General features: G+C 49.4%; 1 protein-coding gene across 3 annotated transcripts in view; it reads right to left on the bottom strand.

Annotated features, from left to right (window-relative positions):
* The window catches only part of SAMD4A (sterile alpha motif domain containing 4A), a 98,605-nt gene that overhangs the window by 29,940 nt on the left and 42,622 nt on the right, over nt 1-26,043 (bottom strand). For all 3 annotated transcript variants that reach the window (XR_004148368.2, XM_021546816.3, XM_021546817.3), the window contains exon 3: nt 6,613-7,131. Coding sequence is in view for 2 of the 3 variants with exons in the window: in XM_021546816.3 (XP_021402491.2) it covers nt 6,613-7,131 (519 nt within the window). In the remaining variant the exon portion in view is untranslated. The remainder of the gene's footprint in view (nt 1-6,612; nt 7,132-26,043) is intronic.

The raw sequence follows: 26,043 nt of genomic DNA, 5'->3' as shown, positions 1-26,043 counted from the left end.
ATCCATGCAAACCAACCAGCACCTGCTCCAGGGCTTACCCAAACAGGGTTTGCAAGGGTTAAGGCAGCCCAGAGCACATGGACTGCTAAAGTGCCTGGAAGCACCATCTGGTGTCAATGAGGGCTGGTTTAGGAGTACTCACATGTGCCTGCATTGACCACACATGGTTATGAGCCATCCTTGGTATCATCACCTGCTGCAAGTCACCACTGAGCCCAGCCTCGAGGTCTGCTCTCCTCTTTCCTTTTGGAGACCCTTCTGCCTTTTGGTGACATCTCTGCCTCCAAGCATCGTGGCTGATGAGGGGTCGAGCAGAGCCACAAGATCCATCCTGCTGCCCATGTGAAAATCCACTTGCCAGAGCACACCCATGGGAAATGTGTTCCCTTTGCTGCCTACTCCCTCTGCTTGGCAAGCAGGGATCCCTCACTTGCTCCACACCCTGCCGCAGCAGGACCAGCACATCCCAAAAGCTGTAGGTTGCACATATGCCCCATGTTGTCAGTCATTCCCACCTGAGAGCAGAGTGGATATGGCAGTGAGGACCCTGCTCTGTCTCTGTGCTCAGGCAACATCAGCTCTGTCTGGATAACCCCATCTCCTCAGAGCCATCTGCATCCCCCCAGAGCTATCCATACCCTCCCTGAGCCACACATATTCCCCCAGAGCCATCCACATCCTGCCAGAGGCATGGGAATCCCCCTTGAGCCATTTGTGTCTCCCAGAGCCATCACATCCCCCAGGGCCACCTGCATGCCCTGAGAGCCAACAGCAGCTGGTAAGAGACTTCTGCCCCATGGCTGCAAGGATGGGCATCCCTATGAGCAAAGCTGCCTGTGATCTGCAAGTTCCAAATGAACAAAACAGGAGAATCACTCTTCCAGATATCCTGAGCTCAGTGCTCTTCAGTGGTTGATGGGTTACTCTAAGTCACCCTGTGAATCTGTCTTGTCTTCCCTCCCAGGGCAGGTTATGATGTTTGGAAGACAAGAAATAGGCTGATGAGCTTGGGTGTCAGGCTAGAAACCCTGTGGAGATGACTGAAGGTGGGACCTCAGCATCACATGGACCTTTGTCACTCAGGCAAAGACACAGTGAGAAAAGAGATCCTTTGGGAGCAAAGAAGTGAAGGGAATGTGCCAAACAGGCTCAAAAAAAACCAAGCAGGAGCAGCTAACCTGAAGTTTCAAGGTTAGAACAGGAAGGGACACTGGCTACAAAGCACACTCAAGAGTCCTTTCTTGCTGACACCACAAAAGGACATTGCTCTTGTTCTCCACCACCACTTCCATCTCCAGTGCTTGATGGCCTCCAGGGTGAGGTGGGTGACCACTCACCTCGCTGGCTGAGTGATGGTCTGCAGACCAGGGACAAAGAGCTTTGGATTTATAGAGGGGACAGAAAATCTGTATCTGCAGTTCAGTGCTGGAGTAGACTACAGATGGACTTGATGATCTTAAAGGTCTTTCCTCACCTACGTGATTCTACATTGTCCTCACTCCTGTTTGCTGCTGTATCAATGTACATGGATTTCAGCAAATAGCTCTGCTCACACCCAATCTTCTCATGCAACAGTTCTGATTTCAAGCTACAGGATTAGCAAGATTTTGTAGCACTGGGAACCTGACAAAGTGTGAGATGTCTGGAAGTGTTCTCTGCCCATTGTGTGTGACACTAGAGGGCATGAGCAAGACAGCAAATGCCCTTGTCTGCCACCACTGAGAAGCTCAAGTGTAATAAAGGCCAAGGAGCTTTTCTCAGTCTATCAGCAAAAGAGAAGAAAAGCAGACGTGAGAGGTGTCCCCAGCTGGCAGGATGAGTGCCAGGGTCCCAAGTCTCAGCAAGGTCAACTGAGCAACAATTTTCTGAAGGCAATTCCAAAAGTCAATCCACCCCCGGCAAGAACAGGACATTTGTTTGCTTCACTGCCGTAACCTCACTAAGGCTTTTTCATTTTCTCATGACATGTTCTGCTAAGTCTGCATGGGAGGAAATGTGTTCCCCTGTGCGAGGCAAACACAGGCTGAGGACACACAATGCACTCCCTTCAGTTGCTGCTGAAATCTCTGCAGAGGACAACGACTTTGAAGCTGCCCATCAACCCAACACAGATCAGGGTGGTCCTGTGGGTTAAAACATGCAGCAATCCCATTACCAGCTCAGTTTGGATACCAGCTATGGCAACAGGGTTGTCTCCAGTGGAAGGCAGCGAGCTGTTTGCAGCAGGGGAGGGGAGGAAGAGTCAGGAAACTCTGTTCATGGCAGAGCTTTCTTGGTGTTGTTTGTTCCACCTCAGTTCCCTGATGACTCGGGGAGAGCTCCAGCATGTTCATCTGCCCTCTCACTGGGGATTCCATACCTGGGGCAAATGTTGGCAAAATCCTGCAAGCCATGTCACACACACACGTTCTGACACACAGCAGCTGCCTGTAGGGCAGGATCACAGAAAGACAGAATTGTTTGGGTTGGAAGGGACCTTAAAGATCATCCAGTGCAATCCCTTGCCATGGGTAGGGACACCTTCCCCTATCCCAGGCTGCTCCAAGCCCTGCCCAGTCTGGCCTTGGACACTTCCAGGGGCAGCCACAGCTTCTCTGGACAACCAGTGCCTTACCATCCTCACAGGGAAGAATTTCTTCCCAATATCCACTTTAACCCTGCTCTCTGTCAGTTTGAACCTGGGCTGGGGTGCACGGAAGGAAGAATCCTGATTTACTTCTCTTTAGCTCTAGGACAAGCTGGAGATTTTTCTTTTTCAGGACGAGAAATTTGTACAGGTAAGTACTTCTCTCTTGCTCTGCTTGCTCTCCTCCTTGTAGACAAAACCCACCAGTTTTCTGGCAGAGACTCCCATGGGAAGGGTGTAGCAGGCCTGAGCAGCCAGCATCTTTCCCATTTGTGCAGGAGCGGATGGGTGGCTCCAGACTGGCAAGAGCTTTGCTGGTCCAAGGACCTCTCTGCTCCCTCTCAGGGAACCCAGGCAGTGCAGTGACACTGAAACACCAAAGAGTGCAACATCCCTCCAGCATGAACACAGTGCCAACACCTAGGATTCCTGCTCTGCAGGAAGGTCTCTGACTGTATCTGTCCCTCACTGACCCGTGACTTTATGGTCCAGGTGAGACCAGTGCATCTGCAATCCTCCTCAGCACAGCTAACACTCTGCACAATTCCCTTCCAAGAGGGTGGAAAACACAGGGCTAAGCTGTGCTTCCATCTGACAGCAAATCCTGCCGTGCCATCACACCACACTCGGGTGCAGCCAGTTTCAGGGGCAGGGAAGGAGCTGGAGCCCCATTCCAGAAGCTGTTGGCAGCATTGAAAACAAGCTGCTTTCCTCTGTCCTTTCAGAGCTTCCAGGCCATGTCTCCATCACAAAGGCGTTGTGTAACCCCAACATTTTGCAACTTCTGCCTGACCTGGCCACAGAGCCAGGACTCCAGGCTTCACCTCGTCCCCCATGCCAGAGCAGCTCCAGCTTCTCCCTGCCTGAGCTCCTGAACCCATGACAAGGCTGTCTGTACTCCTAGCATGCTAAAGCTTGGTTTAAAGTTGCATCTCAAGCTTTGCAGGAATTGCTGATGCAGTGGATGGGAAGGAGCACATGAACATCACAGAGTCCCAGAATAGTTTGGGTTGGAAGGGACCTTAAAGCCCATCTGGTTCCACTCCCCTGCCATGGGCCAGACACCTTCCATTAGACCAGAGTGAAGGCTCATCCAGCCTGGCCTTGAGCACTTCCAAGGATGAGACAGACACAGCTTCTCTGGGCCAACTTCCACTGTTTGGAATGAGTCTATATCGTCTGATAACTCCAGACCCAAATTCATCACTTAGAACACAGGTCCCATTCCTGGAGCATCATTAGTGGGGTACATCCACTGAGGAGTCACTCCTCCAGAACATTCCAGACTTGCCTCCTGTAGCATCTCCTTGGCTAAACCTTTGCTAATCCCTGTCAGTGCAGTTATGGGAGAGCCAGAGATGAACCAATCCTGAACCAACTCTCAAAACTGGAGTCTAGATCGAGTCAAAGTCAAGGACAGCACAAAGCAAAACATCACATGAGCTTCAGCCACCCATATTTAAGCCCTGTGCCATGACAGCATTAGATCTCATTGTGCCACAGCACCAGGAGAAGGTATCTCAGGCAAGATCACCACATCACTGCTCTGGGAAAGACTTTGCCCCATTCTGGTGTCAGGAACAGGCAGTGCCTTTGCAGGGATGGGTCAGGGAAGGCTGTGCCCTGCAGGGTGTTGCTGGATTAAAGCCTCTGCACAGATAAACACCTCTGAGTAAGAGGGAGAACTTAAAACTAATAACAACACTAAAACCTAAACAAACACTAAGGAGTTGAGGGCTTTGCTTTGGCATAAAAGATTAATAAACATATCGATTGAGTCAAGGGGCTGGGACAAAGGCTGACAGCCGTGTTTATTTTTTAGCATCTATCTGTGGACCTACCAGGCTTTTGCCCAAGCCAAATATTGTGTTAAGGAAGTTTATGAACTGACACATGAAGTGTGGTTGGGTCACCTCCAGCTCAGCCCACGGTTGTCTGAGCATGGTGCCACCAAAATATGTCTGCAGGAGTTACAACAGCTTAACACGTGGGCCTAAACTATCACTAGCAGAGGATGATGCAGCCAAGCAAGTGGCAGAGATTGAGGAGGAATTCAAGCAGAAGACTGGGTAAAGTGTAGGGCTGCTGGCAGACCCACAGGTGCTGCTGTCCCAGCTGCTGCTGAACACACCGAATTCAGAGAGAAATTAGGAAAAACCCCAGCACTGCAGCAGCTCAGGCACTGCTGAGCAGTTCAGCTATTGCCTCAGTTGTGGCATCTTGTGCAAATACCAGAACAGGTGGGTCAGTGCTTCTGCTGAGAGCTAAGTCTGAGCACAGAAAGGCTCAAAAATCCACCAAGGGGTTTGTGGAAAGAGTCTTTCAAAACTTAATGCATCTTGCAAAGTTCCAGCCATTGTCAGTGATCAACCTGCTGCACCCACCACAATTCCCTGCTTCCAGATCCTGACACGAGGAGCCAGACCCCTTCTGAAGCCTCTGTTTCCAGGGTGTGCAAAGCCTCTGAACCACCAGGCTTGCAAAAACCACGTGGAAAACCCCCCAAAAAATATTCCTTGGAGAGGTTTAACAGGCTGACTGCAAGTAGATTCATGGGGTTTTTCTCACCCTGCCTCCTTGTTAGACCCTTCTCATGCAGCTCAGTCACCTTGGAACAGCTTCATAGCACAGGGTCTGGCCCTCAGAGAACATCACACAATCCCACAGCAGCAGGAGCTGGGGCTCCACAGACAGGGGACTGGATGGGAATGATTAGGTTTAGAGCCTGTGGAGAAGCTGAGACCTTCTGCTAAATCCCCACCTGCCTGCAAGGATGGACACAGGAGAGGCAAGGACCAGGGTGCTACTGCAATAAACCCAGAGCTGTGATTCATATTGCTGTTGATTTGAAACCACTTAAAAAAACCCAAACAATTCTTACAGGAGAGAGAAAAGCCCAGAAACCTTAAGTGACCATTTTAAAGCTTTTAGCTATTTAATTGTGGCTTTCCACACTCTGATAAAGAAGCTAGGGCTGCTGCCACAAGAAGCCTCTCCTCCCCAAAGTGCTCTCTGCATCCCTGATTTCTAGGAGATGCTGATAAAGCATCTTGGAGAGATTTCTGAGTATCTTAGAGTGAAGGAGGACATGCAGCCCTGCAGGTGACATGGTGGCAGTCACCCAAAGGTGTGACAGCCCTCCACAGAGTGAGTGGGTGGGCAGGGGAGCTTCTGGATCCCACTGAGAAGATGCTGCATTCCTGCTCTCCCAAGAAAGGCTCACAGGTATCAATGGCTGCTTTGAACACCAGATACAGCTGCACTACAGCTTCACACAAACACCAGCCACGGAGCTCTCCGTGTGTCCAAGCCTTGGGCTGGGCTCTGCACCATCTGGCAAGGTCTCTGTGGGAGAAGAACCACCCAGCTCTCCTGGAGAACACTGAGGAATGTCCATCTAAACTACTCAATCACCACCAGTTTCACACCTCTGCACTGCAAATACAAGGGAACGTTTTCAGATAACCTGAAGCTGGTGGATTCCAGCTCTGCTTCCAAAACTTTTGCCTGCACTCAGGGTCCCAATCTGTTTCTTCTCAGTAAGTCCTCAGCACACTTTTGTACTGGCCTCAAGGCCCCCAGCACACTTTTGGACATGAAGCTTCAGTTTCCGCCTTGCTTTAGCCACTCTTGAAACATGAATTACAGAAAAGCTGTAAATCTACACAAAGCTGCATGAAACACAAGGAGCTCCCTTCAGTAACACACATTTTTTCCTCTAACTTTTTCTCACTCTTTGCTGTTTTTCCCTCCTCTCCAGCTTCCAGGTCTTTAAAAATCCCACTGCACTAGAGGAAAAAAAAACCCAACAAAGCAAGCAGGAAATAAAAAAAAGCAGGTGAGGAAAGGAAAAAGAAAAAAAAAGAAAAAAGGCATTTTCTATGGCCCAGATGAGTTTAGCCCCTCTGCTAACCACACCAAAGCTGCAATTCCTAGCGGGATGGGGTGGGGGGGGATTATCCCCAGAGCCTCCCGTGGCTACTCACTGGTGCTTGTGCTAGTGCCGATGGTGTTGATGGTGGTGGGGACGGAGGAGGAGGAGTAGAGGGGCAGGTGGCCGTTCTCGCAGGCCAGGTTTTTGTCCTGCCAGCTGGAAGCGCTGACGCTGATGCCGGAGTCCCGAGAGTTCTGCCACCCGTTGAGTTTGTCGTCGGAGTTCTGTCTTTGGTGGTAGTAGTGAGCCTGCCCGTAGTCCAGCGAGTCGGAGCGGGCGCGGCCCTGCCCGCCGAAGCCCCCCGAGGTGCGGTCCTCCAGGTGGTTGAGCCACATGGCCAGGGCGCTCCTGTCCTCCAGGGAGGTGGCGGGGTGGATCAAGGCGTAGGACAGCAGCTGCCTGCTCTCCTCGATGTGCTGGTTGTGCTCGATGGAGTGCGCCAGGATTTTGGGCAAGAGTTTCATGTACTCGACTTTCGCCTCGATGTTGCCGGGTTTCAGTAAAGGCAGGTGGGTTAACAACAGGGAGATCACTTTATCCTTGGATTCCTGCTGCCACTGGTTAATGATTCCTGTTGAAGGAATAAGGAGGGCGGGGGGAAAAAAAAGGAGGTTCATGAGGAATTGAAAAGCAGAGGTAATAAAGAAATAAGCGGGCTCTGGTAGGGTAAATACAACATGCCAAAGGGATTTCCATGGGTGTGGTACCACAGCATGAGCATCTCCCTGGTAAGGGGGTCGCCACCCTCCAAAACCATTGTCAGGGCAAAATGTGCCAAACCAGACACCAAAAGTTACCAGATGCCGCTGAAAATCACTGAAAAAACCAAACTAAACCCAACCAATTCTATGTGGAAAATGCATTTATAACCATTTTCCAACTCTACTCTACTGCTGTTGCTCTTATTTTGGGCCAAAATCACGATTTGGCCCGAATTTTTCATGTTGTTGCAGATTACAGAAAATACTACACAAAAGCACTCAGTGGATAAAGCTAACCTTTCAAAAGAACTTGGCTGGAAAATTGAAAAGGTCAAGATTCAAAGCAGGTAACACAGGAGACAACCAGAGAGGGAAGAAGCTTTCCAGCAGGAACACAAGCATCCAATCAGGGTATTGGTGCATCCACCAGCCCCAAAGGAAAGGAGGGAAGGGCTCAGCTGAAGCAGCCCCAGAGCTCCTATTCCTCTGTCAGATCACAGCAAACAGGAGAGGTTTCAGAAGACAAGGAAAAAAAAAAAAAAAAAAGAAACCTGGGGGTTAGATTTAAATACGCAGAAGGAAAAGCCAGGGAATTACAAACTGGTCACTTAACTCCAACACCTGGAAAACTGATGGAACAAATAATGAAACAACCTATTTGTAAGCACTTAGAAGATAACAAGATGATAAGTGACTGCCGACACCCATTTGTCAAGAGCAATTTGATTTCCTTCTGTGACAGAGCAACTGGCCTGTGACTAGCTGGAGGAACAGGCAGTGCTGTATATCTTGATATTCATTAGGTGCTGCTGCACATGGCTCCCTCAGCAGCACAGCAGAGAGAAACTGCTCTAATGTGGGCACACAACTCATCTGAAAAACATATGGAGGGAGCTGGTGCTGCTGATTCACTGTCAGACTGGGAGGATGTGCCTGAGACCTGTCCTGGGCCTGGCAACACCCAGAATGTCACTGGTGATAAGGGTGATGTGATAAACGTGACCAGCAGGCAGGTATTGTGCTAAGAGAAAGGAAAACACTCCAGGAAACTGGATGAGAGGTCAAACAGACCTGAGGATTCGAAGGGGTGGCATGGAGCTGTGTCAGGGAGGTTTAGGCTGGAGATCAGGGAAAGGTTCTATCCCCAGAGATAGAACTGCCCAGACTCCCCAAGGATTGGTCACAGCACCAGCCTGCCAGAGCTCCAGGAGAATTTGGACAATGCTTTCAAGCACAGGATGGGATTGTTGGAATGTCCTGTGCAGGTTAGGAGTTGGACTTGATGACCCTTGTGGCTCCCCTTCCAGCTCAGGATATTCCATGTTTCTATGAGATTTGGAGAGATGTGAGAGAACATCTGCACTAAGCAGGTGCAAACATCTGCATGCAGGTGGGAACAAAGGGCTGTGCAGCACGAGGTGGGCAAGAGCCTGGCTTGGGAAGCACCACATCAGTCAGATTCCATGCTGCACAGAAAAGCTGCACCAGCCAGCCTGGCACCTGGCTGAGAGGTGAACACTGGCATGGACAAGCTGCTCTCCACATCTGCTGCTGCCCAGGGAAATGGTGGAGTCACCATCTCTGGAAGGATTTAACAGCTGTGAGGATGTGGCCCCTTGGGTGGCAGAGTCCAGCACATCCCTCTGGCTGCCCTGGCTGTCTCCAGACCCTGGCAGGGGGCTCGGAGACCTTGGCATGAAGTCAAAAAACACCCGTGGCTTGGATTTTAGCCTGTGGAAAAAACTGACAACTCTGTGTGAAGAACTACAAGCCACAAGGGTTTGAGTAATATGATAGTTGAATTAACACAGGGTGAAAAAGTAGAATTTTGGGGTTTTTAGAATATAATTCAGGAGGTCAAGATGGAGGGATTTTGTCATGTCCTAGGCTTCTTCTCCTTCTTCTTGTCCTCCATGTCTTGGTGTGATGGTGACACTTGTCTATTGGTTTAAGGTAGAGACTCACCATCTAACATAAATGATAGATATTGGCACAATATTGTAAACATACTACACAAAATTTATGATATAAAATGTAAACACTGCCCGAGGCAGCACACAGAATGGCATGGCCAACCTGCTGGACAGAGCTGGGCAGGTCAGAGAAAGAATGTTATAGATAAGGAAGAATAAACAACCTTGAGAAGCCAATCCTACACATTCAGACTCCTTCTCTGGCTGCACGGGCTGGGAAACGAGGACTTTTACACTCTTGGGGTCATCCCAGCACTGCAGACCCTGAGACCTGGGGACAGGGGTCAGTGTTGGCCTTGGCAGTGCTGGGGGAATGGTTGAACTCAATGGTCTTGGAGGGCTTTTCCAACCTAAACAATTCTGTGATTCTGTGACCTGAGCTGCAGCAAAGATGAATGAAGCTGGACATTGTGGAGTTGCTGGAACTGCCCTCTGTAGGGCAGGATGGCCTGGGACATTGTGAGATCTCCATCACCAGAGGTTTCTCTGAAGAGCTGATACAAACTCCAAACATTTATCAAATCAACCCAGATCAGCCAGCTGACACTTCCCAGCCCCAGGGCAGCCTCTCCTCCAGTGCTGACCAAACCCCTCTGTAAAGCCTTCAAACTTCCAGCCCAGTCTCAGGCTGTGCTACAGGAGCCACAACTGAGCTGTGTGGTGGAGAACACTCCCTCCTGCTTCCTTTAAACACAGTGCCCAAAACTTCATCAGGTGAAACGCTGGAAACATGCCCCAAAACTTTACATTCTCTCTCCCTCGCTGCAGTCTTCAATCCATTCCAGACAGGAAGCTGCTCTAAATCACTGATTACCCCTATAGCCTCTGTGTGCTTTTGAGCTAGGCTAACTGAACCCACACCACTGAAATGCAGATCCAGATCTCCATCTGTAGGATCGTTCATCAGGTTTGCTCTTGGAAAGGCACAAGAGCAAACCAATATCCAGCTCAGGATATTCTGTGACCCAGGAATTGGATTCTAAGATCCATGTGGGTCCCCTCCACCTCAGGATATTCCATGATTCTGTGATTCTGCATGACCCATGCTGCCAGCCAGCAGCTAACCCAACCCTCCCACCACCCCTGACCCAGAAGAGGGCTGTTAAAGCAGCACCTTCTCCCAGTTAGGACCAACCTCTGTCCATCAGTTTCCTGACACGACTGCGGTGGTGAGCAGCACTCACCCCTCCAGATTCACCCTCCCAGTTCCAAGGCACGCAACTTTTTTTTTTTTGTTTTAATAGGAAGCCACTAGATGGCTTGCTGGAAACGCTGGAGACTCTCCCTGGAACTTTCTGCATTGGTATTTACTTCTCCACAGAGCTCCCCCTCCTCCAGAGCCACTTCCTGAGGCAGCCACAGCGTGCCTGAGCTGTCCTGTGCCGAAAGGAGCAAGGGACACGACGTGGCACAGCTTTGGTGGAGCAGGAACTGCTGTATTGCAGCAGAGGGGACTTTTGGCACTCTGGGTGTGCTCCTTTGCCCGTGGGAATGCTGTGAGGTTGTTTTGGTGCTAAAAAAATGGGATTTGGGAGAGCAACAGTCAGGATAAGCGATGCTGTAAAGGATACACGAGTGTAGCGGGACTCAAGGCCCACCAGAGCATATCCATATTTTCCATATGCAGATGTCCCTGCTCCAGGCAAGGCTTCCTGTTGAGATGAATCTGATTTATCTGTTTCCTCTCTCTTAGTCAGCTGCCTGGTGAGTTGAAAACATGTCTTATTTTCTCCCATCCTCCTGCAGAGAGGGCTGTCACACCCCGATATTTTATCATCGCTCTCGTGGTGGTTCAGCAGCACTTTCAGGCTTGCACAGCCAAACTCCAGCCTGGCACCAGCTGGGATTCTGTAGCAGCTCAGATAAACTGAGAAATCAAAGACCATTAAAAAAAAAGGCCTGCAATGCACTGCTCAAAGAAGTTGGTGCTACTTCAACATAGGAGAAAAATACACGTAGAAAAAACTGAGTCTGGTGTAAACTGGGTGCAGGAGAGGAGGAGGAGGATGGTGAGGGAGGCAGGTGGCTGCACCTGGGCTCCTCCTCCTCACATGGGGGAAAGCTGAGCATGAAGGTCCCCACTGGGGAAATACAGGATGGCACCAGAGCTGCTAATTGGGAACTTTGCCTTGGACCTCCAAGGGATCTGGGGGTTTAAACCACAACCCCAAAAGATGGAGCACTGACCCAGAAGCCTGTGGCTGATGAAGGGCTGGGTGCCTCTGCCCAGGCAGGAGCTGGTCCCCTTCTCAGCCAGCAGCAGGATGTGCACAATTAAAGAAAAATGGAAAATAATTAGATCTGAAAGAGGTTTGGCTCTCTCTGAGATGGGGCAGAAGGTCAGGCTTAATCCTATCTGCCAGAAAACAGAGGGATCTGGAGAGGGCACTGCAGGAGAGGGAAAGCTGGAGCTGCCTGTGGGCAGGGGGAGAGGGGCAGGCAACACCCCACAGCCCCTCTCCACACTCTCCCTGAACACAGGAGCCCCACTTCAGCCCCTCACCTGCTCCCATGCACTCCTGGGCATGTGGGATCTCTCATCCTTCATTGCCAGAACAAACACTCTGGGGCAGCTGAGATTAGGATGTGTTTTGGGATCCCACATCGCAGGGTCCTGACATGATACCTGTGGTGGGTCACAGGCACTAATCACGTAACAGCCTCATTAGTTCCCCTGCGTGCTGCTTCAGGGATGCCTGGTGCTTCCCATCACAAGGATTTCACTGTTCTGTGGAATGTCACAGCTACTGGCAAATCTGAGCACAGAGAGAGCCCCAAAGTTAGAGTCCCCTCCTTGCTGCCTTGAAATCCCCCCAAATTCCTGTCCTGCCCACTGCTGCTATTGAACTGCCATCTCCTTCTGGAGATGAGTTAAGGTAACAACTGACCAGCCCTGCACTGGGAAGGGAAGGGAGCTGCTGGTACCGCCAAAGCAGAAAAATCCCAATTTTTATTATGGGACATTTTCTTGGATGAGAAGCTGAATGAAGGTGGGATGTGAAACTACCTTCTACTGAAGGATTACTTAACTGACAGGATTTTGCTGCTAGACAGCCCAGCTGATGCATGTGCAGCATTCCTGTGGATAAATCCAGCTCCAAATATAGCCGGGTCCTGCTTCCAAGACTGAAACCTGTGCTTGTGCTATGAATAGGACCAACACCATCCCCAAAACTGGGGCTTTCTGGCTGGGAAAAGAGGTGAAGTTTGTCAGTTTATTAAGCTAGTAAGGAATTTCTTTGTCACAAATCTGCTTAATCACTGCTAGATCCCTGCAAACTGTTAACTGCCCCATGTCCAGTGGTGATGGATTCACCTCTAACACTGCACTGCATGAGGGACCTTCCTGCCTTTACTCTGAACCTGCCTCCTGAGGGATGGAGGGGTTATTTCAACCACCAGCAATGCTCACGATTATGATGTGCTGGGAAGAATCAGAGTTTTCCAAATGTAAAACCAGACCAGATGGACAAAGGCAGGATAGACACAGTCCCTGCAAAAAACAACGTGAGTAGCACACTGCTGCCTGGATTTATAAACCCTGAAGGATCAAACTGCAGGGGTTTAATTCTAGTTTTGATTTTTGTGAACAGACTTGTGGGCTGGAAGATTCCAGTTTAAAAACAACATCCCTGCTGAGAGGGATGGTCAAGAACAGCTGTCAGGACAGGAAAAGCACGTGTGGGTCTCACCAGGTGACATGTCTTCAAAGAACAACAATAATGCCAAGTAACTCTCAAGCACTTGAAGGAACCCAGAAAAGAACCAAAGCCACCCAAGAGAAACCATTTAATTTTGAAAGCAGAAATTGGGTTCTCCTCCTATTACTATACACAACTTACTTCACAGTGAAGCAGAACCCAAGTGAAGTGTCCAGAGAAGGCCATGGAAATGCTCCAATGGCTGGAGGCAGGCTGGGAGAGCTGGGAATGCTCACCTGGAGAGGAGAAGCTCCAGGGAGAGCTCAGAGCCCCTGGCAGGGCCTGAAGGGCTCCAGGAGAGCTGGAGAGGGACTGGGGACAAGGGATGGAGGGACAGGACACAGGGAATGACTCCCACTGCCAGAGGGCAGGGATGGGTGGGAGATTGGGAAGTAATTCCTGGCTGTGAGGGTGGTGAGGCCCTGGCACAGGGTGCCCAGGGAAGCTGTGGCTGCCCCTGGATTCCTGGAAATGTCCAAGGCCAGGTTGGACAGGGCTTGGAGCAGGCTGGGACAGTGGCAGGTGTCCCTGCAAATGGCAAGGGCTTGGAACGATGCGGTCTTCAAAGTCCCTTCCAATCCAAACCATTCCAAAATTCCATTAATTTGCTGATTGTGATTTTGGTGAATTAAGAGAGATGAGTGATGTGTAACCTATGAAACAGACAACAGCTTATCCAGGGCAACAAGGATACAAGTTTAAAGACTGGAAGTGTTTTAAAAAATGCCCAAGGATCTTCCAAGTGACAAAGAGGACATTCACACAGGAGGTTTGGTATCATTACCCCTCAATGCAAAGTCAGTGCACTTAAGGGCTCCATTTGTCAGCAAATTGCTCTTAAATTACTGTTTTATTATGCCCTTGTTTTCAGTTTTCCGTAAAAAGTTCTCAAAAGCCCATTCAGATAATTTGCCCAAGCAAGAAATGACTAAGAGAGGGATTCATAGGATCATTAAGGTTGGGAAAGACCTTTAAGATCACTGAGTCCAACCATTAACCAGATGCTCAAACCTGAAGGGCACCCTCCAAGCACCTTCCCAGAAGGGCTGAAATAAATTGCACTCTCAGATGTGTTTGGAGAGAAAAAACAGGAATTTGTACTAAAAGTTTAGGTTGGGATCCTTGATCTTGTGAAGTGACATACTGCAGCATTAGGGACTGGAGAGAGAACTGGGTACTCCTGGATGGCAATCAAACCTTTCTGGGGATGGACAACACCAAGGTTTTCATGTCTTGGATGGCCAACAGCAAAAGAGAAATCCAATCCATGCTTAGGCAGCTGGCAACTGCTTCCAGGGAGGCTGGAATCAGTGGCCACAGAGCAAGAGATGGCTATTTCTGGGCTGGCAGGAAGGTTTTTCAAGAGGCTTCCTCAGCAGCTCCCTGAAGAGGCTCCCATTGTTCGCTGTTTCCTGGATTATGAATGCAAAACTGAATCTATGTGATGGGCAGAGCTATGTAGAGGGCACCCAATTTTATGTCAGAGGCAGAAAAATCAGCACCTGGACTCATCCTGCTGTGCAAAGACCCAGCAACACATCACCCACCCAGCAGCTTCTGCACACATCCATGGAGATGCTGCACTCCCATCAAAGTGCCCCAAATCTGTGGTAAACGAGGTCATCTCCAGTCAGCCCTGGGATCTCACACCTGCTCCAGCTGCCTGGATGCCTTCACCAGGGCTAAAGGGGTCAAGAAACCTGATCCTGCATATGAACAAACCTAACAACCTCTGCTTGGCCACAACATCATCTCCCAGTGAGCGACCATCATCAGACAAACCTGAATTCTATGTCTACTTGTTCCAGTTTCTCCCAAGCATTTCTGTTTGCCTTCATTTGCAGTTGAATTTATCTGCTTTATGCTTGAATTCACCTGACTTCAGATCCTGAACTAGATGATCTTCAAGGTTCCTCCCAGCCCAAACCGTTCAGTGATTCTGTGAGCAGGGTGGAGAAACCACAACCCACCTCACACAGGGCAGTTTGCTGCAAAGATAAAGCAGAAGAGCAAAAAAATAAAGAGATTTCACCCACAAATCTGAATTTTCACCAAGTGTATCAACTAAGGGCAGGTTGCTGCCAGTCCCAGCCTTCCCACAGCTGGGTTTACTGGTCTGTGAGATGGTCCAGCTCCCCACCACCCATCACAGAAATCCACTCTCCAACAGTACTGCAGACACAAACCTCTACCCTGGCTCCTGCTGCAGCAGCTCGATTGAAGGTGAAGCACAAAGTGTTTCCAGCTAAAGGGATTTAAATTGTTATTTGCAGTAATTAGCACCTGCACGTTGACCCAGTCACAATACTTTGTTTGGGCAATTTTATATGACTCCCTCCGTAAATCAGCCTCACTCAAAAGGCCAACATTGAGGAAAACAAATCAAGAACCCCACTGGAAACACTCTGTATCCCATCCAGAGCACATCAATACCTTCACTGTTAAACCTGGCAGCCTTCTCCCTCCACCAGAGGCCAAATAATCAGAATTTCAGCATGTGCCTCCTCGTTATTGCAACCAGTGCTAATTAAAAGGAAAAACACCTCAACGATAAACTATTTCCAAATGCACCAGGCAGAGAGGCAGGCTGTCACTGAAACACTGCTGAACCCCAATCCTGCTCCTCATCTCCCCAGACTGATTCAACACCACAGCCAGCACAGGAGAGAAAACACCGGTGATGCTTCCAAGCACCTCCACGTTGGCCAGGCTGCGGCGTGGAAATCCCAACAAGCTGCCCCCTGCTCCAGGTCTGAATTTATTCCTGTGCCAGGGCTGAGCTCAGCGGGGCGGGAGGACCTAATCCCACACGTCTGAAGGCAGCAGGAGCTGTGCCAAGCAGCACCGTGCCTGCTGGATCCACGGCTGCCTGGCACCTCCCAGCTCTGCATCCTGGGAACAGCTTCCTCACAGGTCACCAAAACCCCTCGCCCCGGGGATCTGACACAGGAAAAGCCAATAAATCCCCGTGGCTGGCTTTTTGCTGTCACTCCCTTCCATTCAGGTCTAGCAGCCCAGCTTGGGGAGGAATTGGGAAGCACTGGGAAGCTCTTGCCCTGGAACAAGCCTTTGCTGGGAGCTGGGAACAGCCTGCAAAAAAACCCAGGGTACCAGGAGGGCTTGGGGACTGCTGTGTGTGGGATTAAAGGCTCTGCACTTCCCCTCCTGCAGCACCAGTCTCCCTGGAGGCTTTGAACCTCCAGAGCCAACACCCAGTGCAACCCCAGCATCTTTGGTCTATAATGAGATATAAAAAGGCAACCACAGAATTTCCCTTTTCCTGACTGGTCACTTTCCATTCCTGGGCAGATTCAAGGGTGGGCAACCTTTCTGAAGGACAGACAGACCTTTTTGTCCACCAGCACCCACAAGGAGAGGACAGACAAGACATCACACAAGGCACATGCACCATCTCTCCTATTCCAGCAGCCACATCCCACCTCTCACCCTGGCTCCGTCAGCACCAGAGCGCGACGGAAAATCCGCCAGCGATGAGCAGCAACCTCTGGGTTCACATGGTGCTGGCTCCCCTCCGTGTTTCCAGCAGCTACATCACACTCTAAGAGGCTAAAAATACATTAGGAAAGTACTTAATGTTTCTTTTCCACCCCAGCGGCTGCTGCAGAGAAGCTCCAAGGGGGAGGGGAGGTGAACAGACCCGAGTGGATGCAGGAAGAGAGGCAAAGAAATGGAGCAATGGAGCAATGTGGGACAGCACGTCCCACAAAAGGTGGTGGCCCGGGGAAATCCCCGCTGGAGGCAACACTGGTTCCTTGGAAAAACAAAAGCAAGAGCCAGGTAACCATGAAAAGCAATGCAGAGCAGGATTTGGTGGGAATTGGAGCAATCTGGTCTAGTGGGAGGTGTCCCTGTCCACAGCAAGGGGTTGGAATGAGCTGATCTTTAAGGTGCCCTCCAACCCAAACCAATCTGTGATTCTGTGGTTCAGCACTGACAAGAGCACAGAAGAATTCGTGAAGGAGCATCTCCCCCATTCCTAATTACCAAGATTAAGAAGCTCCATGCAAATTAATTACACAATATTCCTTGTTAAATGCAGCAGTGAATATTTAACCACCAAAACCAATTATGTTCCAAAGAGATAATCTCCCTGCAATGGCTCCCAACTTTCCCCTGTGTGCAACAGGCGAGTCCTCCAGCACCCAGGGCCGAGGCAGGAGGGATGGGTTTGTCAGCACAGCTGGGTGGCAAGAGGCACAGGGGCTGCTGGACTTCATTTTGGAAGAACAGCCAGTTTCATGGAATTCTGGAATGGTTTGGGTTGTAAGGCACCTTGAAGACCACCCAGTTCCACCCCCCTGCCATGGGCAAGGACAGCTTCCACTAGACCAGGTTGCTCCAAACCCCATCCAACCTGGCCTTAAACACTTCAGGGACGGGGCAGCCACAGCTTCTCTGGGCAACTCTTTCAACAATTTCTCACAATTCTTCTTGGGACGCCAGGCAAGGGGCAGGTGACATATAAGTTCCGAAACAAAAAGCAAACCACCCCTTGCTCCTGTCTCCAAAACCCCTGTGTGGGATAAGACAGGAGCCCTACTCCATTTGCTACCTTTTGAAAGGCAGCTCTCCTTGGGCAGCGAGTTCAGCTGTCACTGACACCTCCCCTCTCCATCATGCTCTCCAAAGCAACAGCAGCCCCATCCACTGTTAGCAGGAGTTGGGAATTTCAGCACTGAAGCCAGGCTCAAGGACAAGCCTCCATCAGATCTTCCCATCCTGTCACCCCAAACAGGCTGATGAAACCCCATCAGAAAACAGAGCAGCTCAGCACCCTCCACCCAACTTATAAACTCCAAATGGGAGCAGAATGCCCATTATTTTGGTCAGATGCAGAGCAAGCTGGAATATTTCTCACCAAAACATCCCTTAACTCCCACTGAGATCCACAAGGACAGAAGAGCCCAGCTCCACTGTAAGTAGAAATGAGTAAGATTTTCGTATTTTTGCCACTATTTTCCCCCTCTGCCTCCTGAGCTTGCCAGAGCTCCAGTCATTAGGAGGCTGTTTGTACAAACCCAGAAGTGATGTATTTTTAGCACTGGAGAATTGCATGGCACGATCATTAAGGAGCTTCTGCAGACAGCAACAAGAGCAGGGATTTTTCCTTCTCTAAATTGGCTCCAGCCACTACAGTTTTCAGCCCAAAGCAGACTTTCAGGAAATTCAGGAGGAGCGGGAGCCTTTTTCCATGACATATTTAATACTGAGCTGGAGTACACTCGATTTTCACACTGTGCATCCGACGGGAGGTTTTATGGATTTGTTTTCTAGGCTGTACTGTTGCACACTTTTGCTACAGAGCATAATACCCTGTATTATCACAACACTCCCTAGCAACAGGACTTTAATTTAGTGCAGAGATTTCCAATGCTGAGTGCATTTCACTGACTCAGAGCAAAGATGACACGCTGGGAAACCTTATCAAAAGCCCCACGGGTGCCAAGGGAATCTACACCACATGAATGATGGCATTTGGGCTTCTCGACACAACATGGCCAGCCCTGGCACAGAGAACACCTTGGGAAAGAGGAATTTGCTTCACTGATTTCACAATCCACAGTCCAGCCAGCGTGGAGTGATTCTGCAGTGATGGTAGCAGTGCCAGTGGGTGGGAGGTAAGAGTGAAAATCCAACAAGTGCTCAGCGCTCCGACAGAGAAATGTGGGAATTGGTTCGGTGCCAGAAATGAGAGCTCAGAGCCAGGGGGACATCAAGGATGAGGTGCCACCTCTGGCTTCTCACCCCAAGGTCTGGAGGAGGACAGATGCTTGGCAGACAAACCAACCAACCTCCTACAAAAGGTGTCCTGAAGAGTGAATCCAACCTGACATTGGACAAGAATCCTCAGTGCCAGTTTCCCTTTACTCACTGGAGCAATCATCACAGGTATCCAGTTCCCAAACCTCCGATGGACTTTGGGAAGCCCAGGAGAATAGTGCCAGGGTCCCACCTGCCCACGGAGAGCATGCCAAGGTGCAAAAGCCCCACCAGCACTGTGGACACTGTCAGGTGAGGTGCTGCTCCACCTCTGCCAGCTGGGGCAGAAGAGCAGGAGAAAGCAGGAGCCCCACGCACGGGTGGGTTGAGAAGGCAGAAACGACACCAAAACCCTTGTGGAGAGCAGAGGGCAATCCATCAGCCCTTGTGCACACAACGAGGAGCCAGGAAAATCAGAGCAGCCGTGCCAGGTCCGATGGACGAAGATATCCCGGCGACATCCTGGGTCAAGTGGCTTTTGTTGGCTGCTGTGCAAAGCCAGCTGAGCTCAGCCAGCCCACGGCAGTGGCATGGGTCAGAGAGGATTAAAAGCACAATTAAACAGGAGCTGCAGATTGCTTCCAGAAGCCCCATCACTCCCCGGAGCCCGTGAGCTCAGCCACGGGAAAACGCTGCTGGTTTTGCTGCTTCTGGGACTGGGCTACAGGTGGGAAATGAGTTCACTGCCTGCTTTCACTTACACCGTGGTTATATTGCTCACATGCCTCCACACGCCCTCAAATCCAGATTTTCAGTGGAATTTCCTAAGATATAGGGAGTCAGAGAAATAAAACATGCAATTTCTCTATCTCTTTCTTGAGCCTAATCCATAAAAACACCTGAATCTTCCTGACTTTCAGTGTGGAGACTACAGGCACAACCACAGGCATGGAGGAAATACTCCTCTGACTTCTTAATTTCAATTGCAAAAAGCCTTTTACCAAAAGCTTAATTGAAATGCAGATAAGTTCCTTCAAAGGCTAAAATAAATATATAAAAAATTATCTGAATGTCATAACGGTGTCGCCTAAAATGGATAAAGGATTTAGAAGGGAAAAAATAATACTAAAAATAAGTTATGAAGGGTATGCAAGGTATTGATATACAGCACATGGTTTAAACTGTTAATCATTGAACAGATTCCAGTATAAAAATAAAGAGACTGAAGCTGCACATAATGGAGGAGTTGCTCTATTTATAAACTTCTCTGTGCAAAGGGCAGTGAGGGCCAGGATGAGCCAGCAGTGGAGGCAGAGGGACGCTGCTACGGAGCCTATATTTGAGGGAAAATAAACAAGTTTTTTTAATTTATATTTTTTTTAAAAAACGTTGTCAACAAAATCAAACTGAGTTGTCCAGGAGCCTGTGTGCCCCAGCCATGTGAGCAGCATTTCCAGCCCTGGCATGTGACAGCTCTCCCAATTTAGCCAGTAACTGACTCCCTCTGACCTGTAATAACACTGCTCCCAAATTAGAGCCCTCAATTTGACTTGGCTCTGGTCCTTCCCTCCCAGCGACATAAAGCATCCTTTTTCCCCCCCTCTCCCCGAACATTCCTAATCCTGTCCTTTTGCACTGCCAACTCAAACTCCCATTTAGGCTCTTCCTATTTTTTCTGGGTGGTGGTGGGGGTGTTGTGGAGTGATGAGGGGGTGCAGGCAGCAAAGGGCAGGGGAAAAAAGACCGGTGGAAAAACACCAAGAGACAAAAACAACAACAAAAATCAGACAAAAATTCCAAGTTGGTGACATTCAGCTGGAAAAGCTCAATGACTCACATGCAAATAAAATCTGCCTAAATTCACTGTTGCATGACGCAGGCCACTGGCTTCAGCATGAAAAGGGCCGGGATGAAATCATCCACAATTAAATGGGAGCTTGGAAAGCTGCATCAGCGAGGCTCCCTCGGCTTAATAGGAAACACAAAGGAAGGAAGTCCAGCAGAGTGAGAACATCCCCCTTCTCCCCTCCTCTCTGCTGACACCTCGCACCATCAGTCATCCCCAAGCCTCGGCGTGGCTCCTCCGGCTCCAGCAAGCTGCTCCCCAGCAGCCTGCTGCCAGATTTTAATGGGCTTTCCTGGAATACCAGCTCAAAAGTGAAATAAAAATAAATGTGGCTACGTAGCAAGGCAACCCCCCCCCCGCCCATCGCCAGCCAGCAGCTTCTTCCAGAGATTTCTGTCCTGGTCTTTGCAGAATGGTTGGAGATATTGGAGAGTTAATGTTGAGGAACCCTGGGCCAAACCCAGTCCCTCCCCAGATCCCCTGAATATGCGGGGAGGGATTTAAATCTCAGTTCTCAGGTTTGCTCTTTCATTGCAACAGTGCTTTAAACCTTATGAGTTCTCAAATACTGCCTGAAGTCACGTTATAGGAATGCACCTGGAGTGACCCGCAGGGAATGGGGTGCCAGGGCTTCCCCTAATGCCAGGATGGGCACCAGGCTCTGCATCCTGCCCCCTCCGTGGGGCTGTGCCATAAGCCAGATCACTGCCCTCCTTCAAGCTGAAGGTAACAATGTGAGGGGGAAGAATAAACTAAAAAAGGTTATTTTAACACAGATTTGGAGTCACAGAACTGTTTGCAAAAGGCTTTTGGTGCCCCAGCTAAGAAGGGAATACAAACCTGAAAATAAGAGCTGGCACCTCCGAAGCGCTGCTCTGGGGACCACCCCATGGGTGCCATCCCTCTGATGTGCTCTGGTGAGATCCCACCCGGAGTCTGGCATCCTCTTTGGGACCCCCAGCACAGGAGGGACACGAAGCTGCTGAAATGAGTCCAGAGGAGGCCACAGAGATCCTCTGAGGGCTGGAGCCCCTCTGCTCTGGAGCCACACTGGGAGACCTGGAGGTGCTCAAGGGGAGAAGAGAAGCTCCAGGGAGACCTTAGAGCCTCTTTCCGTGCCTAAAGGGGCTCCAGGAGAGCTGGAGAGGGACTTGGGACAAGGCATCGAGGGACAAGAAAATGGGGAACAACTTCCTACTGCCAGGAGCAGGGCTAGATGGGATATTGGGAAGAAATTCTTCCCTGTGAGGGTGGTGAGACCCTGGCACAGGTGCCCAGAGAAGCTGTGGCTGCCCTTGGATCCCTGGAAGTGTTCCAGGCCAGGGCTTGGAGCAAGCTGGTGACTCTATGATCCATCTAGGATGCAGGAGGACAGGGCCCCAAGCATCCAAGTGTGGTCACAACCAGCTGTGAGGCCACTGAGAGAAACACCTCACCTCAGCAACAAAATAAATTCTCTCCCACAAGGAGAAATCAGGTGATCAGCTTCACATTAATTTGGAAACTGAGTGCTTCAGCTTTTCTGGACTTCAGCTCAGGCTGGATGTGCCTGTCCATGGGATCATCCCCAGAGCTGTGCTTTTTTGAAGATTCCAGCCTGAGCTGAAGGTTTCTCAGCACTTGCTCACTCCGGCCTGCAGTGGCTGCAGGAGCAGGGTGTGAACAGGTCCATAAAAGGGAACTGGGAGACTTCAGCCTCCTGCCAGTAAGCCTACATTTGCTCTGGAGGAATCTGCACCTCCCTGGGAAAAAAAACCAAAACCAAAAACAAAAAAACCAACCAAACAACAAACTATAAAAATAATATATTGAGGTCTACAAGTAGGGAAAGGCTGCAAGTGCCTGCAGGAGGACACCCGACTGTGCCCGGGCCATCTGGTCACCCACCCTCAGTGACACTGCCCTCCCTTCACCACCAGATGCTAATTCCTTTCATCCTGCCTGGCCCTCCGCTGGTGTAATTTTAGGTCTGTGAATAGGACCATCTGCCTTTGAGATGCTCATTTATTTTTGGCTGAGCCCTCCCTTTCACCACTCCCTCCTTAAAGGAAGTCCAAACCAGGCACTGTTGGGAACACTGTTCCTTGTCTGGTCCTCTAATCACCAGGCATTAAGGAGCTATCTAGAGGATGTTCTGCGCCGCTGTCACTCGTCAAATTGGGGGTGTCATTATCTTCAAAGCACTTTGCAAACACTTTTTTCCTTCCTCCCCGTGTTGCCACCACAAAGTAGTAATTATTCACTTCTCTCTGAATATGGTGGGCTTGGTCCAGCATCCTGGAGCTCGGCCAAGACGTGCTCAGCAAAATTCAACATTGCCAAAGTAAAGCTAAAACAAAGTGGTTCCTATCTTTGGATGCTGAGGACTGCTACCGTTGCTTCCTTTCCCACAGCAGACATGGAAATAGTAAAAATAAAAATAAAAGTAAATGCTGGAACCACAGCAGCCAATAATGTAATTTCCACGTATTAAGCGATGCCTGGACAAAAAGGGAGTTTTGAGGAAAGTTCTGCTTTTATACACATCTAAGTGCTATGAATGAAAGTCACTGTCACAATTATGGAAAACAGTAATTAGCAAAATACTGCACAAAAATGCTGAAAGAAATGCTTCTGGCTGGGGTGACCATATGGGTGCTCCCAGCCAAAGCTGCACATGGATAATCCCTGAGACCACAGCAAGCCCACCATGCCAGGGGCTCAGCCCATCTCTTGGGATGGATATTGGATCCATCTCCTGGGATAAATGTGTGTCCTCCTACATGTCCCAGCCAAAGGCATCCCGGACTGCTTGGGGGGAGAAGCAGGTAGGGTGAGCAAACAGGCTGAATCTGTGCCTCTACCAGCCACAAAATCACTGATTTTCCTTCTTTTTAAGCTTCACAAGTGTCTGAGACAGGTGGGAAGAATGGTTCCAGGTAACCCTTTCCAGAACCAAGTGGCTTCTTTGTACAAATCCAGGTTGTGCAAAGCTTGTGCAGCTCTACCACAAGTTTTTTTTTTTTTTTTTTTAAGATGAGGAAGGTTGTGGTTCAGTCTGAGTTTTGAGCCAGTTCTCAACTCTGTTATGATCCTCCAGGAGCTACAGGACGTGGAGCCTATTGCTCCAGTGGCAATCAGTGACAGACACCAGAGAACATCAATACAGGGGAGCCCCCCTCACTGTATGCACCCCAAAGGCTGAAGAGCAACATGCCAAGCCTCTCACGGGGAAAACATACCCAGGGCTTCAAAGAAGAAAATTTCTGTGCAATGCTTGAGGTGTTAAAATCAAGCACTGGCTTTGGCTGGCTGCAACTCTCTGCCCTGCGGGAGCCTGGGGAAACACCTGGTTGTTCATTACTTCAAATTCTCTGCAGTAAATGAAAGAAAAAGTAACTTAATGGATCTGATCAGATCTCAGATTTGACAGGGTTTCCTGCCTGGGTAAAACCTGACCCATTTTGCTTTGGCTTGAAGGTATGATGAAGAGAAAACTACACTAGCTGGGCTGTGAAGTGAGGACAAGCAGCTTCATCCCCACGCTGGGGTGAATTCCCAGGAGGAATTAGGGGATGCAGACATCCCTCCCCTCCCCTTTCTGCTGCTCACATCCCCAGAGCAAAGCACTTGACCAAAGGCAGTGATGAGTCACTGCGAGGAGGAGATTTTCTCATTTCACCCGCTTTGATCCTGCCAACGTCAAAGAGGAGGGAGGGGAGAGCCGGGGCTGAGTCAGGGAGGACGGGAAAATCTCAGCATCTACAACAGAGACATTCAAAGCAAAGTGAAACTCCTCTCTTTTGGGAAACCTCCACGAAAAAGTGACACAAAAAGCTGCCTCTCCCCAGCTTGTACCAGAGCAGCAACACTCAGCTGATTCCCTGTGTCTTTCCCAGATGTACAAGCACTCCTAAGGTTAAAATACACTTTTCCCTGGGTAATTCACCTTTCCCTGTGGAATTCATGGTGCTGCACTGCTGCCTGCAGCAGCTGGCTTGTCTTTCCTTTATTACCAGCCTCACATTTTGTTTCTCATGTACCCACAAAGTGCTGCAGGACCTCAAAACAAAGAGAGACGTTGTTCCTTCAGAATAAAACCGCTGTTCGCCCAGTTTTTATTGATACTGCACAAAAAACATCCCAGGAGCTGTAAAGATTCATTTTAGGTGGGGCTAAAATGATGTGTCCCAGTCACAGCATTTGCACTGTGATGGTTTCCATGATCCCTGTCCACTGAGAACACATGAAATGGGTAAATGTGGACAGTGAACTTAAAAACAAAGCACACAGATGCTGCCAATTACATATTCCCACTGCCTGGCTATGCCTGGTTCCTCTCCTTTAATTGGTGATGCCCACCAAAGGCACCACAAATATGCTGAGGAATCCAACTCCTGTCCCAGCTCTGAGCAATAACGAGTTTGACACTTGTTAGTGCTTGAAACATGAAAAGCTTTCACAATCAATTCAAATTTTCACTAAACCAAAATCATCCTCCACCCCTGATCTGGCTAAAATGTCTGTTTTCAGCTATCAAAAGTCACAAGGAGAATCTGAGATTTCATTTTCTTGACAAATTCAATAATATTTGGAAAGAAACTTCCAACAAAATGAAAGTCTTGTATTTTTGTGGAGGAATGGGGAAGAACAGACCTCCCTGCTGAAGAAAATTCCCTTCCCTGCATATTGTTTTCCTCTGAAGAGCAGCAACACACTGCAGTTAGTCACAGGGAAGGATTCAACCTCCACGACTCAGAAGAGATGAACAGTAGGAGTGACAGGATTTCTGGAAGCTGATGACCTCTCTCTCACCCTCCAGGCTACTGATTCCAGCTAATTGGAACCTCAAGTAGCTCTGAGCCAATTGACAGCAACGCAGCAATAAATGTGCAGAAATATATTTATTTGTATTTGTATAGACTCCGGTGCTGTGGCACAGTAAATTCAGAGAGATACACAGTGCTGGCTGGAGTCCAACAGCCTGATCCATTCAGGGATGAAAAAAAATCAAAAGAATATTGTTAAGGGCATTATCCAGATGCCTTTTCAACCCTGACAGGTTTGGGGCATCAGTCACCTCTCTGGGAAGTCTGTCCCAGTGTTTGACCATTGACTTGGTAAAGAAATCACAGATTCACAGACTGTGGGTTGGAAGAGACATTAAAGAACATCCAGTTCCACCCTCTGCCGTGGACAGGGACACCTTCCACCATCCCAGGGTGCTCCAAGCTCTGTCCAACCTGGCCTTGGACACTTCCAGGTACAGGGCAGCCACAGCTTCTCTGGGCAAGCTGTCCCAGTGCCTCATCACCCTTATTAGAAAGAAATTCTTCCTATTATCTAATCCAAACCTCTTTTACTTTAAAGCCATTACTGCTTGTCTTTGCAACTGAAATATTCTATTCTATTCTATTCTATTCTATTCTATTCTATTCTATTCTATTCTATTCCTATTCCTATTCCTATTCCTATTCCTATTCCATCCTCATGCAATTCCATGCAGCTGGGCTCTGCTGCAGGCAAATCCTACAGAAAGATCTGACTGCTGAATACCTCCAG

The sequence above is a fragment of the Lonchura striata genome, chromosome 6 (genome assembly GCF_046129695.1).
Source record: "Lonchura striata isolate bLonStr1 chromosome 6, bLonStr1.mat, whole genome shotgun sequence".
Classification (NCBI taxonomy): Eukaryota; Metazoa; Chordata; class Aves; order Passeriformes; family Estrildidae; genus Lonchura; species Lonchura striata.
This window is presented reverse-complemented; position numbering and strand designations above follow the sequence as displayed.